The sequence below is a fragment of the Mesocricetus auratus genome, unplaced genomic scaffold (genome assembly GCF_017639785.1).
Source record: "Mesocricetus auratus isolate SY011 unplaced genomic scaffold, BCM_Maur_2.0 Super-Scaffold_100676, whole genome shotgun sequence".
Taxonomy (NCBI): Eukaryota; Metazoa; Chordata; class Mammalia; order Rodentia; family Cricetidae; genus Mesocricetus; species Mesocricetus auratus.
Window position 1 is genome coordinate 134552745 of NW_024429266.1, and position 17284 is coordinate 134570028.

General features: G+C 43.3%; 1 protein-coding gene across 1 annotated transcript in view; it reads right to left on the reverse strand.

Moving 5' to 3' along the window:
* The window catches only part of Dnah6 (dynein axonemal heavy chain 6), a 186264-nt gene that overhangs the window by 28144 nt on the left and 140836 nt on the right, over positions 1-17284 (reverse strand). Inside the window, exons 61-64 of the mRNA XM_005078273.4 lie at positions 16382-16615; positions 10225-10360; positions 5885-6027; positions 1849-2039 (exon numbers count right to left, since the gene is read on the reverse strand). Coding sequence (XP_005078330.1) covers positions 1849-2039; positions 5885-6027; positions 10225-10360; positions 16382-16615 — 704 coding nt within the window. The remainder of the gene's footprint in view (positions 1-1848; positions 2040-5884; positions 6028-10224; positions 10361-16381; positions 16616-17284) is intronic.

The window sequence follows — 17284 nt, forward strand, 5'->3', positions numbered from 1 at the left end:
ATGTATGCAGATCCATTCTCACGACACACACACAGTTGTATGCATATGCTCATATGTAAGATATAATGGGTGTTTGTGGAGACCGGGCCAACCCACAGTCTTCCACCCACAAGCTGAGCGTGCAGAAAGCTGGTCATTTTACTCAGTCTGAGCCCACAGGCTCCGAGACAGGGTGTGAGTGCCAAGGGGGCATCTGCAGCCATCCTTCCTGTGCTTTTCTGTCCCTCCCCTGGGACCTTTACACTTACTGATCTCAGTCTCCCACTAATTCTTCTTCATCCCTTATTCTTTCTGCTCTGAGCAATTTCAGTTGACCTGTGTTCACGCCCACTGTGTCTTTTCCTGCCTCCTCACATGTGTGCTCCATCCCTTCAGTGCTGCCTTCCTTCAAGGACCTTGCTTCTCCCCTCTACAATTTCCACCTGGTTTCTTCACGTAAATCCTGTTTATTGATGCCCTCATTTGGGTGAGGCATCTTTTGTGTTTCCCTTCAGTCCCTTGCCTGTGCTTTCTTTTGGCTGTTATGACTAAAATTAAAACAGCCCAAATTTTTGTTATTCAAATATTAAATATTTTTACTTCTATGTAGAAAATAAAGAGTTGATTTTTATTTTTTGAGACAAGGTTTCTTTGTGTAACAGCCCTGGATGCCCTGGAACCCCCTCTGTAGACCAGGCTGGCCTCGAACTCACAGAGATCCTCCTGTCTCTGCCTCCCTGGCGCAGGGATTAAAAGTGTGCACCACCACTATCTGCTAAAAAGCTGAGTTTAAAAACATATAGAAGAGGGTCATGGTTCAGACTGACCCTAGGAAGGGGTTTGGTGAGGGATAAGGGACATCCAACAGGTACAGGGTGCAGGTGGACAGGAGGATTATACTAACTGGTTGGCAAGTGTTAACTACTTATTTCAAAATTACTGGTAGAGAGAATTTTGATGAATATGTCAGTCACACAGATCTGATCCTAAAAAATGGAATATATACATGTCTGATGTTACTATGTGTGTGTGTGTGTATAATGTAAATATACCTATAACACAGTAACTCATAATTACTATGAGTCAGTTAAAATATATTTAAAAAGATATTTTAATATTTTTATTAAGTTCAATGTCGTACATTTTTCAAAGTAAGTTGTTAATTATTTCCCTTGTGAATGAACCATACTTTCCCATTTCTCTTGTTTCTTTGGATGTACTGTAATTTTTTGAAACGTAGATATTTTGAATATCTAATGTGGCAACTATAGAAATCAGGTTTACTATTGCTGATATTTACTATTGATATGTGTGTGGCTGCTATTTTTATTTAGTGACTTTTCTAATGACTGTATACTTTGCAATGTATACACACTGATCTCTCTGGTTGGTGGGCTTAGTGGTCAACCGTTAGTGAAGCAGAGGTTTTGCTCAATATCTGGAGTGACAACAAATCACTCAGATTTGCACGTGGGCTCTGTATGTCTGCATGCTCATCAGGGATGGAGAGAACTCAGTCTGCCTGACTGTGAAATTGAGGTATGGTATTTTCCAGATTTTAGGTTCAGACTGAAGCAATGACTCTTCTTAGGTCTCAAGACTTTGGCCTAGAGCTCATTCCATCACCTGTCCTAGATCTCTGTCTCTCAGACTTAGACTAGAGTTAAATATCATCAGCTCTTCAGAGCCTCCAAGGTGCCCAGTGCAGAACTTGGATGCTCAGACTCCATAATTATATGATCCAATTCCTCATACTAAATTCCTATACACTTTAGTGTAAGGTTGATATGGACAATAACAATGTAATATATAATACATATATTTACATACACAAACATATACAACTATAACTTTGTGATGTGACCTTACCGTTCTGCATACCCACTCTCCCGGGCAAACCTTTGAAAGGCGCCCATGGGATCGGAGCCTGTGCTCAAGATGAACACCAGGGGTGTGCTGCTGGACATGTCCTGATACAGAGTGGCCAGGTCTACTGGAGGTGTCTCGATAAACTGCTTGCCAAGATTCTCTATCACAAAGTCTGTAAGAGCAAAAACCACCTGAAAGTTGGAAAGGAAAAGAAGGTTAAAAGTTGTATGCTGCATGAGGACACCTTACTTTTCTACCCCAATTTTCTCTCTCTTAAAAGAGGATGCTATGCACTTTGGTATCTAAAAAAATAACTTATTTATTTTTAATTATGTGTGTTTCTGGATGTGGGCATGTGAATGCGAGTGCAGGTACTGGTAGAGGCCAGAAGAGGGCACCAAACCCCCTGGAGCTGTATATGCCATGTGTGTGCCATGCGTGTGCAAGTGACTACTTGTCTGCTGCCTGAACTGGGTGCTGGGTGCAGATTGCTGTGTGCAGGACTTCTGAGTGTGTGTGTGTGAGTGCGTGTGTGTGTGTGTGTGTGTGTGTGTGTGTGCGTGCACGTGGACATGTGCTTGTGCACTTGAGTGTAGGTATGAAGGTCAGAAGACAACTTTAGAGAATCAGTCCTCTCTTTCCATCTTGAGGTTTGGGCACTGAACCCAGGGCATTAGGTTTGCACAGAAAGTGCTTTCACCTGCTGAGCCTTTTTGCTGACTCACTAAGAATTTTTTTTTTAATTTTTAGAATGAAATTTCATCTTTGGGTCTAAGCAAGCTGCTTCTGAAGGAGGCTGGATTTGTGTACGAGACTGTAGTACCCCGTGAGGATCACCTGTGTTGGAATGTCCCTATTCTCCTGAAGGAACAGTTGACTCCAGTAGGCAGAACCTTTGCACATCCAACGACCCTCTTTAGAACAGACCTGGGAAGGACAGGTCAGGCACTCTTGACTCTGAGATCTTGTCTCTGGTCTTATCTGTTCTAAAGCTTCAACAGGTACTTTATCTGGGTAGGAGTCTAGATCTTCAGTTTGAAGCCTGAAACTTAATTTGGATTCTTTATTTCAAGGTCCAATTTCTTTTTTCTGTCCAGTTAGCTAATTGGCTTATTTATTCAAGACAGGATCATCTTGTAAGCTCCTAGTTAATCTGGAACTCATCGAGTAGATGAAATTGACCTCATAGAGATCCATTTGCCTCTATCTCAAAAGTGCTGAGATTACAGGCACATGTCACTATGCCTAGTCCCCAACCCCATTTATTTATCACGTCATTGTCTGGAGCAAACAGAGGAACAATGCTCCTGAATGATTTGATGATGGTATCTAGTTGGAAGGGAGTATTGTCACTTTTGACTCCCCTTTTCAGTGTGATCCTGTCTGTGGTCTTGGCTGATTTGAATAACTGGAATGACTGACTGATTCTCATTTCTAAACCAAAATCTGGATTCTGGACTCTTCCATGTTAACTTGTGAAGCAAATTTTGTTTGGCAGCATAAGTCTTATAAGAAGTTTGGTTGAATGTACAGGCAAAACTTTTTCAGTAAGTCTTCTGTGTGTTGGCATAGATGCCTGCCATTTGTAGTTTTCATCATTTTTAAAAAATGATTTCATTTTTTTATTTTAAATTGTGTGTGCATCCCTGTGAGGCTGTGTGTTTGTGAGCACAGTATCCATAGAGGCCAAAAGAGGGAATCGGATCCCCTGGAGCTGGGACTACAGGCAGTTGTGAACTGTTTAATGTGGGTACTGGGAACTGAATTCGGGTCATCTGCAAAAGCAGTATATTCTCTGCACTGCTGAGCCATGTCTCCAGCTTCCTTTCATAGAGAGCCCAGTTATGTGTAAGCATGAGACCAGGTGTTACAGCTACAGACTTTTTATTTAGACTTATAAGTGAAAGAATCATAAACCCGATTCTCCACTCTGCTCCAGCATCTATTAAGACAAAACTGGATCTCGACTCATTGATAACTCTGCTCATTCTTTCAGTCCCCAGCGTTATTTCGGGCCAAGTCCCATGCATCATTTTGCCTTAAAGGAATTCGGCATGTTTCTGCACAGCAGTCTTTTAACAACATAACCACACAGTTACTAATTATAATCCATTAATTTCAAACATAAAGCTAGTGTTCACCTTTATCTGACCGAATAGTAGATGTGTATGTATACATGCTTAAATATCAATGTGGTTCATTGTGAGTCAAAATAAAGTTTGTACAAAAGGTTAGTTAATTTCTCTTACATGTCTATCCCTATTAAAAACTCGTCTTTTGAAATCTAGAGAAAAGGCCCAGGGATGAAAAGCACCTACATGTTTGCAAAGGATCCAGTGACCTCTTGTGACCTTGGCAGGTACCAGGCATGCACACAGTGCACACAAGTATGCGCAGGCAAAATATTAATGCACATTAAGAAATCTGTTTTTTTTAAAATAAAATCTTTTTCCCCTAGAGAAACAAACATGCAGTTGTGTAAAAACAGACTGGATATCTTGCAACATTTCTCACAGTTGAGAATTTTCTAGCCACAGTAGCTTAATTCTCAAAGCTCCTTTCTCTTTGGTACTCTTGCTTTCTAGTCCCCGCTGTCTTTATCAACATTCCGCTGGTAGCCACTGTTGCATTCTCTTTGAAGGCTTTCCATACGTTTCAGAGCCTTCCTTCCCGGAGTGTTTCTGGGTCCCGGCCATTCTACCACCATCCAAGGTGGCACAGGCCGAGCTCAGGGTCAACATGAAGAGTTCCTTGTCTTGTAACTCGAGGGCATCTCGTCTCGTCTCAGATAGCTGTGGAGCTGGCCAACCAGAGATAACGACCACAGTCCAGTGTCATCTGTTCACAACGAAACCTCTTTTTACATCCATAAACCCTTTATTGACTTCCTTTTTCTAGAAAAGTCTTAGCCACGCTTTCAGTGATGCTGCGGCTGCTATGCTTTCACTGCAGTCATCTGCATCCACGCCAGCCCTATTTTCCTCCAGAGGCAGGGCAGCACCGCATCAGTAGGAGTGCTCTAGCCATTTCTAGCTAATTCTAGTTAGTTCTCCTCACAGTGACCTTCTCCTGCCTCCATCTCTCCTACAAAGAACAGCTTCCATTTCTATTTAGTGCCTCCTGAAACTCACTGTGAGGGTTCTTAGCAGGTGATATTAGTCCTTTGTTACCAGCAAAAGTGGGATCACATCTGCACATTGGAAAACAAACCATCAGCATCCATTGTTACCTTGCCATGATGAAACTGCAAGCCTTACTCTTTTCCATGATGCTTCTCTCGGCATTCTTCCTGCTTCTGTGACTGCTCCTTTTCCTTCCTCAAAGGCGGGGCTCATCGGAGTATCATCCTCTGCCCCGTGATCTCCTATTGTACTAAGTATCATCCTCCCAGTCACAATAACCTCAGTGGCGTTACTTCCCAACGGAACACTGGTGGTTCCCTCATCTGTAGTCCATCACATGCCTTCCTCTGGAGTTTCCAGACAGCCATCCACTCCAGCTGGCAGGCACTGACAGTTCACAGCCATCTTTCTCTACCTCACATGTTTAACCTTTCCCTTTGGCTTAGATTTGGTGCAAACAGCCACCCCCCCCCCCCAACCCAGGCAGATCCTGGGAGCCACGGCCGTTTCCTTATCACATCCCAATCTGCTACTTTTGTCTTGACTCGGGTGTCTGTGATCTCTCACACAGACTGCTTCAGCAGTTTTCAAACAGGTCTGGAGACTATGGTTTTGTGCCCATCAGATGCCTCCTCCCCGCTGTTGCTAAGATTAATTCCCTCCCCAAACCTTCCAACAGACCCAAGTCCTATGTGAGAGAAGGCAGAACTTCCCTAATAGTGTATGGCTGACGAGAGGTGACCAGGGTCCCAGCTGGCTTTTCTCTTGTCCCGCATGGAAAACACATTCTACTAAAACAATCCTTTTCATTTTAAAGCCACTTCCTAAACTTGGCTGTTCTTAGCCTCATGCGAATGTGTGACTGATAACTAGCTGATGATCTTTGGCGGAAATGTTATGAAATGATGACCCACCTTTTCTTCTTTACAGCACTTAATAAGAATTAACTTATGGAAAGAGCTGAACTCTGAACCCCAAGAACGTTCCTTTCCCTCTTCGTGTTTTGATTTAACATATCCTTCCCATTGCTGTGGGTTAATATAGGTCTCAAAAGATCCTGGAAAGACAATTTTAAAAGATTTAAAAAAATACAAGCAGGTTTGACTCTGAAATTAAATAAATACATGTTGCTAGTTAAAAGAAGATACCTGTGTTTGCTGCCAGTTTTTAAAAACACAACTATGAAAGTATTAACCTCTCTCCTATTCAAACTAGATAGAAAGCAAAAAATTTTAAATGAGATCACAAAACAAAATTCAATAGCAAAATACAACCCCCCAAATTAACTGAGAGGTTAAAAATCCAGGAATATATAGAGATATTATATTAAACAAAGGTGAAATTGGAAATGATTAGAGTAACACCAGGTAAAACAAAATGTAATCATGGTTAAATGAGGCAATAGGTCAAGTTCTACTAATTAAAATGTAAATTATACAATAAAAGCATAGCAAAATAAAGACATATATTAGAAAATAACATGAAATATGTCAAGCAGTACCTGTTGGAGATAGTAGGAAAAGCAGAAAACAAGTACAATAATGTTAAGAAATAGCATGCAGAGGGCTGGAGAGGCGGCTCAGAGGTTAAGAGCATTGGCTATTCTTCCAGAGGCCCCAAGTTCAATTCCTAGCTCCTGCATGGTGGCTCACAACTACACATAACTCCAGTTCCAGGGGATCCGGTGCCCTCTTCTGACCAGACATGCATATGGTACACAGACATACAGGCAAGTAAAACATCAATAAACATAAAAACAAAATACATCTAAAAAGAAAATTAGAAAAAACAGCGTGCAACTTCTAGCCTTCCACAGAAGAAATATTGACTCTGGCATATGGAATTTGATTGAGATATATAATAGATGAATATGTTGACATATATACAACCACATGTCCCCAAACACAAACATCATTCTTCCCACATCATTCCAGCTATGCAATAGTCCCAAGAATTGAACCTGCATCCTATGTGCGGATTAGGATGCTAGTTAGCTTTTCAAAAAGATTTATTTTTTTATTTGTGTGTGGGTATCTGCATGCATACGTATAGGTGTCTACAGAGGCTAGAAGAGGGTGTTGGATCCCCTGGAGCATGTCTTCCACGGTCTGACAGTAGCAAGAGTCAATGACACTTCCAAATCGAGGACACTTACAGTAGTGGTCTGGGGTAGTGTCCACCTATGCAGAGTTTGTGACCCCGATAGGAAGTAGAGGTGATTACAGGGTATTCCAGCACAGGGTTCACAGCACAGCAATGCTCACCAGCTGTGGGAGAACCTCTCATTGCAGAGACAATCCAATCCAGTTTGAACCCAAACAAACCCAAAGTACAAAGGAGACTATCTCCAAGGTTCTTATTTACTATTTAATTTCTAGTGCATTAGCATATTTAAATATTGTATGTTTTATTTTAAAGACTTACTTGTTTTTATTTTATATTTTAAAATAACATGTTTATTATTTGGTAATTTCATATGTGCATGAAATATATGTTGAGTATTTCAACTCCTCACCGTAACTCTTCCCAGATCCACCCTCCTCTCTTCCATCTATTCTTTTTATTTTTATTTATGTGTATGTGTGTGTCTGTATGTGAGTTTATACCTATGTGTGCAGGTGTTCAAAGAGGTCGGTAGGGGGCTTCTGGTCCCTGGAACTGGAGTTACAGGTGGGTCTGAGCTGCCTGATGTGGGTATTGGGAAATGAACCCAGGCATCCTGGAAGACCAGGAAGCTCTCAAGCACTGAGCCATCTCTCCAGTCCCTGCATAGTCTAAGTAATTACTCTCAACTAACAGAATTTGTGGTACTTGAAAATCATAAAAGGTGTATGTTGTTATAATTGTGAAGACTGAGTTAAGAGTGACAGTGCAATCACTAAATTGCTAAATATCACCAGTGAAAACCTAAATCTCACTTTTAGAACATAAATCTTAGAAACTTTTATAGTCTTCTAAAGTTTCCATTCAGTGGACACTTTACCATATTATCATTTTGTCACAAAGCAATGGGCTGCTCCCAAAATTACCATGCCTGTTAACCCAACTCCTTCCTTCTTTCTCTGTCTGCAGTTGCCTCGTCTAGTCCTCTGTCTTAGGTCTGTCCCCAACTGTCCATGTACGGGCTTCTCTGATGAGTACATTTCATGTAGGGTTCTGCTGTACCCTCTAGCTAGCTCATTTAACTGATGTACCACCTACAAATGCAATTTATGTTTGATGCCCTCATCGAGTAGCATTTTTCGATAGTCTTTATTTGAAAGTCAAATGAGAATATTAGGATTTCAGAAATTCTGGTCCACTTAGACTTCACATTAGCACACTTGCTGGGTGTGCTTAGCTAAATAAATAGTAATGTTAGAAGTATGAATAAGTACTGAGAAAAAGAGAAACATAACTTCACGTCAGTAGGAGAGAAACTGAGATGATCTGGGGATGATCCATTTGAAACCAAGAAGGGAAAAAGGAAATATCTGCAACCAGACATAGTAGAAGCAAACCCAAGCTGGCCAGCTCCTCAGGCTCACTAAAGCTGACCTTCTGGACCAGGGCTCCTCTCCGTGGAGAGTTCTGAGCATTTCAGGGAGCTCAGAGCATTCTGGGTCTCTTCCCACCAGACACCTGCAGCACCGCCCTAGTGTGGCAAAGAACATATCCCCGGACATTACCAAATATCCTCTAGGGACTGAACATTCTTACCAGTTTGCAAAACAGAAATAGGTCAATATCTGAAATAAATACAATGAACTAAAACCTGACTTTTCCCCCAGTTTTTTCTTTAAATTAGAAACAAGCTTGTTTAACATGTCAATCCCAGTTTCCTCTCCCTTCCCTCCTCCCATGCCACTTACTGACCCCCTATCCCATTCCATTTCTGCTCCCCAGGGAGGGTAAGGCCTTCCATGGGGGATCTTCAAAGTCTGTCATATCATTTGGAGCAAGGTCTAGGCCCTCTCCCTTGTGTCTAGGCTGAAAGAGTATCCCTCTATGTGGAGTGGGCTCCCAAAGTCCATTCGTGTACTAGGAATAAATACTGATCCACTACCAGCGGCCTCATAGATTAACCAGACCTCCAAACTGACACCCATGTTCAGAGGGTCTGGGTTGGTCCTACGCTGGTTTCCCAGCCATCAGTCTGCGGTTCATGAGCTCCCCCTTGTTGAGGTCAGCTGTTTCTGTGGGTTTCTCCAGCCTGGTCTTGACCCCTTTGCTCATCACTCCTCCCTCTCTGCAACTGGATTCCATAAAGCCTGCCTGTAAATAGAGACACTTTCATGCCTCGCAACAACAACACCCCACCGAAGATACACCCGGACCATAACAACACCCGTTACTTATAGATTCTCAATAAATGAGATGCATAGGACACTTCCCATAGACAGCACATGCATCAAGCTGCCAAAATGTCTAAGGAATCATAAAGAGTCAATCTCATGCAAAGCACAAGGATAATTTTCATCATATAACTGAATTTGATCCATAAAATAAGACCCCCAAATAATAATTGCCTTTGAACTACAAAAGCTTTTAGTTTTAGAATGCAAAGAACACAAATTAAGACATACAGGGAAGAAAACGTTACAGTTCAGAGCAGTTGTTGCTTGTAGCAAAGGGGAAAGGTACTGTGAGGAAGTGGGAGGGACTCTGAGATGTTGGTGCTGTCCCCTTTCTCAACGCAGCGGTGGCTTATAAGTGTGTAAGTGTGTGACGTCAAGTTGTACTTCTGACTTTTCAGCGTACATGTCATCCCTTAACAAAGTTTAAAGATCTACGGAATACAGTTACAGCTGCCTTAAAAGTGATAAACCAGGGGCTGGGAAGATGGCTCAGTGAGCAAGGTGCCTATTGTGAAACACGAAGACCAGAGTTCAGATCCCCAGCACCCATGTAAAATCAACTCTAGTAATGGACAGTGGAGGCAGGTGGATCTCTGGCCACCCAGCCTAGTGGAGATGGTTAACTATGGGCTCAGTGAGAGACCCTGTCTCAAAAAATAAAATAAAAGCTGGAAAAGTGATAGGAGAAAGACATCTGACATCAGTTTCTCCCCCCCCAAACACAGAATGTAAAGTAGCCATGAAATATTCAAAATTCATGGGCCGTGCATTCAATTCAAGACATTGTAAAAGTGATTAACTTATAATTTTTTCGACAAAAAGTATAGATGTTGGAGAAAGGGTGCATGAATCAAAGCCAGGATTCAGGAGCCTATTTCCCCCATCCCCCTCACCAACAGTATTTTTTGTCATCTTACCTAAGCGCACAATGATGGGATGTAATAGTATATTTCTTGTAAGTCCTTCAAAAATCGGAAAGGATTCTTCTAAATCGCAGCATGAGAACCACATTTGAAGAGGCAGCCAGGGAGCCTCTGGCTTAGGAGGGCGCTCCTGCAGGGAGGCAGAGAACATGAGCAGCAGCTTACAGAGACAACCATAACAGCACGCACTTCCACTTTGTCTAGGGGAGAATAAGCCATGAAAGTGCGTTAGAAACAGCCTGTTCTTGGGGCTGGGAGAGGCCTTGTGGGTGGGGGCACCCACTGTGCAAGAATGAGGACTTGCATTTTCTCAGCATCAGGGGAAACATTTCGGGGGTGGCTGTTTACATCTTTCCGAGTCAGGAGGAGAGTTGGAACTTGCTGGCTAGTAGCCTAACCAAAAACCAGTGACCTCTAGGCCAGTGAGAGCTGTCTCAAGGGAAGAGGAGCAATAGAAGAGGGTACCCAGCATTCTGTGCTGGCCTCCACCCATGTGCTTGTGGGTGCACCCCCATGTGTATACCTTCACATCCCCCCCACCACACAAATATTTTCTTAAGACAAATAGTAATATAGGATGAAATAGACATGAATGGTAAAGATAACTGTGTTACTACGGTTGTGCACACCCATAATTCCATTGGAGGTGGAGACAGGTGCTATGGAAATTCCTTTCATATACTGTGAAGATTAGTCACTGTCATTGGTTTAATAAACAAGCTGACTGACCAATAGCTGAATAGAATCCAGTTAGGCGGGAAAGTCAAACTGAGAATGTGGGATAAGGAAGGGCAGACTCAAAGGAGTCGCTGGCTGATGCAGAGGGAGCAGGAGATGAATGTGCCATGCTAATAAAGGTACTGACACATGGCAGAGCATAAATAAGAAGTATGGGTCAACTTAAAATGTAATAGCTAGTTAGTAATAAGCCTGAGATATTGGTGGAATATTTACAATTAACATAAGCCTCAGAGTGATTATTTCGAAGTGACTGCCAGGATGGGAAAACAGCCTACAGACAGGAGGGCCATGAGTTCAAATCCAGCCTTGGCTCCATTGTCTTAAAAAGCAAGGAAGTAAGCAAGAAAGCAAAAGGCACAGCGCTGTGTCACCCCCCAGTTCTCAGGGAACTGCCCTGCACATCAGAACAGGCACTGAGGCTTTCCAGTTGACAGTGCAGAGAGCAGAGTTGACCTGGGGAAGCAAAAGAGGCAACTATGTCATGCTCACATTCTGGCTCTCCCGCCTCATTCCGCATCCATCTCTCAACTCCAAAGTGCTTCTATGGTTAACGGCATTCTTTTCCCTGTCCAACTATCCTCTAAAGCAGATAGACTTAGCCTGGAAGGTGAGGAAAGCTGAAGAGTGGAATAATACCAGCACCAAGACAGTAAAAAGGTAATCTTACAGGGATGGATAGGTGGCTCAGAGATTAGGAACTCTTGCTTCTTTTGCACAACCTGAGTTCAGATTACAGAAGTCATGTTAGTTAGATCACAACCACCTGTGAGTTTGATTCCAGGGGATCTAACACCCTCTTCTGGACTTGGAAAGCACTTGTGTGCCCCCCAACATTCATAATTTAAAAGAAAAACCATTAAGAACACACACACACACACACACACACACACACACACACACACACACACACACACACCCTTTAGCTGTGATGAGCATATATGGAGTTACTTCAGATATTACTAGAAATCTCCATTGTGTCTCCAGGCAACATTCCAGGAAGCACTTACATAAGGCTGAAGAGTTTTTCAAAAGAGAGATAACTATGACTGCAGGCTAAAACTAGTTCTATGAATTTTCCCTAAATAGATGCCTGAGGTTTGGACTACACTTTCAAACAGTTGTTGAATACAAATCACACACCATCCATTTCAACCATTTAAAACATATAACCCAGTGATTCTCAATGTTCCAGATGCTGCAACCCTCTAATACCATTCCCTTTGTTGTGACCCTGATCATAAAATTACTTCTTTGCTACTTCAAAACTAATTTTGCTGATGTTATGAATGCTAATATACATATCGGATATGCAGGATATCTGATAAGAAAATCTCAAAACACAGGATGAAAACTGCTGAGATAGCCCAATGATTTTTGAATATTAACAGGTAGCTGTAACTGTTCCACAGCCAGTTTCAGAAGACTTAACCCTCTAAACTCTAGCAGACACCTCAGGTTCAATTCCGGATCACTGCAACAAGGTGGACAATGTAATTAAATGTTACATTAAGTTTCTCATTTACTAGGGCACATGAAATTATACTGTAGTCTATTACATATGCAACAGGTAGCATTATGCCTAAAAATGCATATGCCTTAATTCAAAACATCATTGCTAAAAATTGCAAATGATGATCTGAGTCTTTGCTGAGTTGTGACGTCTTCACTAGTGGAGAGTTCTGGTGTTGGTGGCTGTGGCAATTTCTGTAATTCAGTGCATACCTTGCCTCTTTCTTTCACAACAGATTTCTCTGCAACGGGAGATGCTGCATCTTGCCCACAGTAGAACATCTTTCAGAATCGGAGTCAGTTTTCTCAAATCATTCTTATTCAAGTAAGTTTGTGTGATTTTCTTTTATTTAAAAAGATTTATTTTTACTATTTCTCTCTCTCTCTCTCTCTCTCTCTCTCTCTCTCTCTGTGTGTGTGATGTGCACAGGTGCTTTCAGAGTTTCTGTAAGAATAGCAAATGCTCTTATCCATCGAGCCATTTCTTCAGTCCCTTGTGTAATATTTTAAAGCCCTTGTTATTTGCACAACTGTCAAAGCATCTTCACCAGAAGGAGTTTCCATCTTAAGATATCACACACTTTAAGAAGCAATTTGGGTTTCATCATGAAATTGTAGCAAATCACTCACTCTCTCCAACTCCCCAGATACTTCCAATCCTGTTGTCTGGATTTCTAAAAATTCCATCTGTACTTCCTTCTTGTATAGAAGTCTGGATCCTCTCAAGGTCATCCATGAGAGTTGAAGTCAACTTACTCTGTATTCCTGTTAACCCCTCTTTAAAATGAGAATACTCACATCAGTGTCCAGATATTGAGCGCTTTCCAGAACGTTTTCAATTTGCTATACCCAATCTCTAGAAGATCATATTCTGTGGCAGATATCCTTATGAGATATGCTTTTTATGTAGTGAGACTTGAAAACCAGCTACCATGCTCCATTGGGTCCTAGAGGGGATATTGTTCCAGAAAGCATGGAGACAACATTCACCTCACATATCTTCATGAACGCTCCCGAGTGACCATGGACACTCTCCTCCAGAGTGGGATCTGTTTTCTCTTCTGGGATGTATATCTTTTAAAAATAGTTTTTAAATTCTAATTGAGCTATACATTTTTCTCTGCTCCTCTTCCCTTCTCCCCTCTCCCTTCCACCCTCCCCCTGCACTCCACACTCCCAATTTACTCGGGAGATCTTGTCTTTTTCCCTTTCTAGGCGGATCCATGTATATCTCTATTAGGGTCCTCTTTGTTACTAAGTTCTCTGGGACTGTGGCCAGTAGTCTGGTTGTCCTTTGCTTTATGTCTAATGTGCACTTGTGAATGAGAATATATTATATTTGTCTTTCTGGGTCTGGGCTGACTCACTCAGGATGGTGTTTTCTAGTTCCATACATTTGCTTGCAAATTTCAAGATGTCATTGCTTTTACAAGGAGTACTCCATTGTGTAAATGTACCACATTTTCCTTATCGATTCTTCGGTTGAGAAGCATCTAGGTTGCTTCCAGGTTCTGGCTATTAGGAATAATGCTGCTACAAATACAGTTGAGCAAATGTCCTTGCCCTTGCAGTGTGAATGTGCTTCCTTTGGGTATATGCCCCAAAGTGGTATTGCTGGGTCTTGAGGTAGATTGATTCCTAATTTTCTGAGAAACCACCATACTGATTTCCAAAGCAGCTGTACAAGTTTGCACTCCCACCAGCAATGGAAGAGTGTTTCCCTTACTCTACATCCTTGCCAGCATAAGCTGTAGTCAGTGCTTTTGATCTTGGCCATTCTGACTGTTGTAAGATGCTATCTGAGCTGTAGATCTTAACAGTGGGTTTGAAATGTTTAATGAGCATGTTGCATACAGATAGGCTACTTCTTTCTTTAATATGTCTTTCTATTTTTGTTTATGCGTCTATCTGTGTGTTTGTATGAGCCCAAGCATATGGGTGCCTGCAGAAGACAGAAGAAGGTGTTGGATCTTCTGGAGTCAGAGTTATGGCAGTTGTGAGCCACCCGACGTGAGTGCTGAGAACCAGACTCAGGTCTTCCACAAGAGCAGCAAGCGTTCTTAATTGCCAAGGCCTCCTTCCAGCCCCCAGATGTGCTACTCATCAGGATCTGATGCCACACTTAGCACAGGGGAGGATTTTTACTGTCATTCTCTCTTTTCAATTCTTCTTCTTCTTCTTTTTTTTTTCTGAGACAGGGTTTCTCTGTATTGCTTTGGAGGCTGTCCTGGAACTCGCCTGCCTCTGCTTCCTGAGTGCTGGGATTAAAGGTGTGAGCCACCACCGCCCGGCATCTTTTCAATTCTTAAAACTTTCAAAAAATTGTTTTGTACTGTGTGGAAGAAGACTGTTTTGCCTGCTTGTATGTAAGTGTACCGCATGCATGCAGTGCCCATATAGGCCAGAAGACAGTGTTTTATATCCCCTTGAACTGGAGTTAGACAGTTGTGAGCTGTTATGAGGATGCTGAGAACTGAACCTAGGTGCTTTGCAAGAGCTGTCAGTGCTCTTAACCTCTGAGTCATCTATCCAGCCCAGATCCAGGATTCAAGAGTCAGCCTGGAAGAGCAGCTAGTGCTATTAACCACTGAGCCATCTCTCCAGCCCAAATTTCCTTTTTTCTTTCTTTCTAAAAATATTTTATGTGTGTATGAGTGCTTGCCTGCATGCATGCATGTACACCTTGTGCATGTCTGGTAACCAAGGAGGCCAGAAGAAGGCCTGGATTCCCTGGAACTGGAGTTATAGGCAGTTAGTTGTGAACTACCATGTGGGTGCTGGAAATAGAACCCAGATCCCAGCAAGAGCAGCCCATGCTCTTGACAATGGCATCATCTCTCCAGGTGCTTTTTAAAAATTAAGCATGCTTGTGCGTGAGTACACTTGTGTGCAGGTTCCCAGGAAATTCAGAGGAGGATGTCGGGTCCCTTGGAGTCAGAGTGATGATAGGTAGTTGTACGCTGTCAGATGTGAGTGCCGGGAGCTCATCTTGGTCTTCTGGAGTAGCAGCAAGCCCTTTTGACCCCTGAGCCATCTCTCTGGTTTCCCAGATAATTAATTTTCTGACTCACTGGCCACTTCTGTTTCTGAGGCCAGGACAAAGCTGCACAGGACAAAGTTGATCAGATTCTCCAGCCAGCTGGAGGCATAGCTGGGCTGCGGCCGGGCTCCTGACTGGGGAACAGTGTTGGGTGACTTGTGCTGTGGTTTGGATTTGGACTGCCCCCGGCAGGCTCCTGTGTTTGGACAGTGGGTCTCTAGCTGATGGCGCTCTGGGTAAGGTTGTGAAAGCTCTAGGAGGTGGGGTATTGCTGGAGTGGGTAACTAGGGGTGGGTCTTGAGGTTTTTATTGCCTGGCTCAATTTTTTAAAGTTTAACCAAGGACATGCCCAAATTTGAATTCTCCGCTTCAGTCCCTTTGCTTTATTCCCCCCTTCCATTTCTATAGTTTGTGGTTAGGGGCCTGCAGGTAGCTTATCTGTTGAGTGTCTCTCCGACCCTGTTGTTTGTCTAGAACAAGGAAGGACTCTGCTCTGTATTTACTGAACCGAAAGCATGGCTTGGGAGGGAATGAGGAATACTTTTTTTTTAAACAGAAATCTTTATCAGAGGTTTACCAGGGAGGAATTTACTTAACTGACCCAGGATAGCACTCCAAAACAAACGGATGTTATCACCTGTTTCCACAAGTTGCTTTCAACCTTTCTGCCGGCCCGCTTCTAGTCCTAGCTCTCCTTCCCGACTGTGGAGGAAGTGCGACCACGTGCTTCCTGCTCTGCTACCATGCCATCCCTCTGTGACAGACTGTGCCCTCTGCTGGGTTCAAGTGAATGCTTCCTTCCTCAAGTGACACAGGAGCTGATGGGGGCGGGGGCAGGGGACCGTTCACCCTGTCAGGTACCTTCTCCATTCCTGAGGAGCCTCGGAGGAAGAAATTCCACTCCGCCTCGGTTAGCAGCGCTTGCTGCCGCATGATCTCGACGCAGAGCATGAAGCTGTAGATGAGTTTGTGCTGCTCAAAGAGCCCCCGGGAAACGTTGGTGTATGCGGTGAGGAGGGTCTGCTGCAGGAGGATGGCCAGGCGGTACTGCAGGTTGTCGTCCTTCTCGGAAGTTTCAATTGTTGTGTTGAACAACTGAGGAAGACAGAAGACTTTTGACTAACCCTCTGTGAAGCCAAAACCCGTTCCTCCACTCTTCCCCCATTTTGACATTCGGTGAGCAAGGCAGTAGTCGAACACTGTGGGAAAACCTAGAGGTTTGTGCCCTGCACAATGAAGACCACCAGAGGGAAATCCGGCTCATTTTCTTGCCGTATTTGTCCAGAGGTTTCCGTTTTCACGGGAATTGTTTGAGTGCTGTGGATGGACGGAAGTGGTCTCTTCACTCAGAGAGACTGGTGAAGTGCCGCGCAGTGACAACATGGAGGGCAGATGGATGGGACAGCTTAGCGCGACCTTCTGGGAGGTCAGACTGCAGCTGCAGAGAGACAGCCTCCACCCAAAGTGAGGTGGGCTGGGTGGCACACAGGCTTATCAGGTGAAAGAAATGACTGCTGGAATTGTTGGCTGCCTCTCCCATCTGGAGTCAGGACCCTACCCTCTTCCCTCAAGTCTGGACTACCTTGAGCAACTTGCTAGACCTCAGCCTGAGTGCCATGGGTGCCTCTCAGAGCTGGACCAGGAACCCCCGCCTGGGTTCTTTGAACTTTTGTTTCAGGGAGATGCCCTCTTGGCACCCACCCTGCTTTCTTGTAGCAAGATGGGTAAGGCCTTGGAGTGGCCACTGACTGTGAGTTTGGTTGG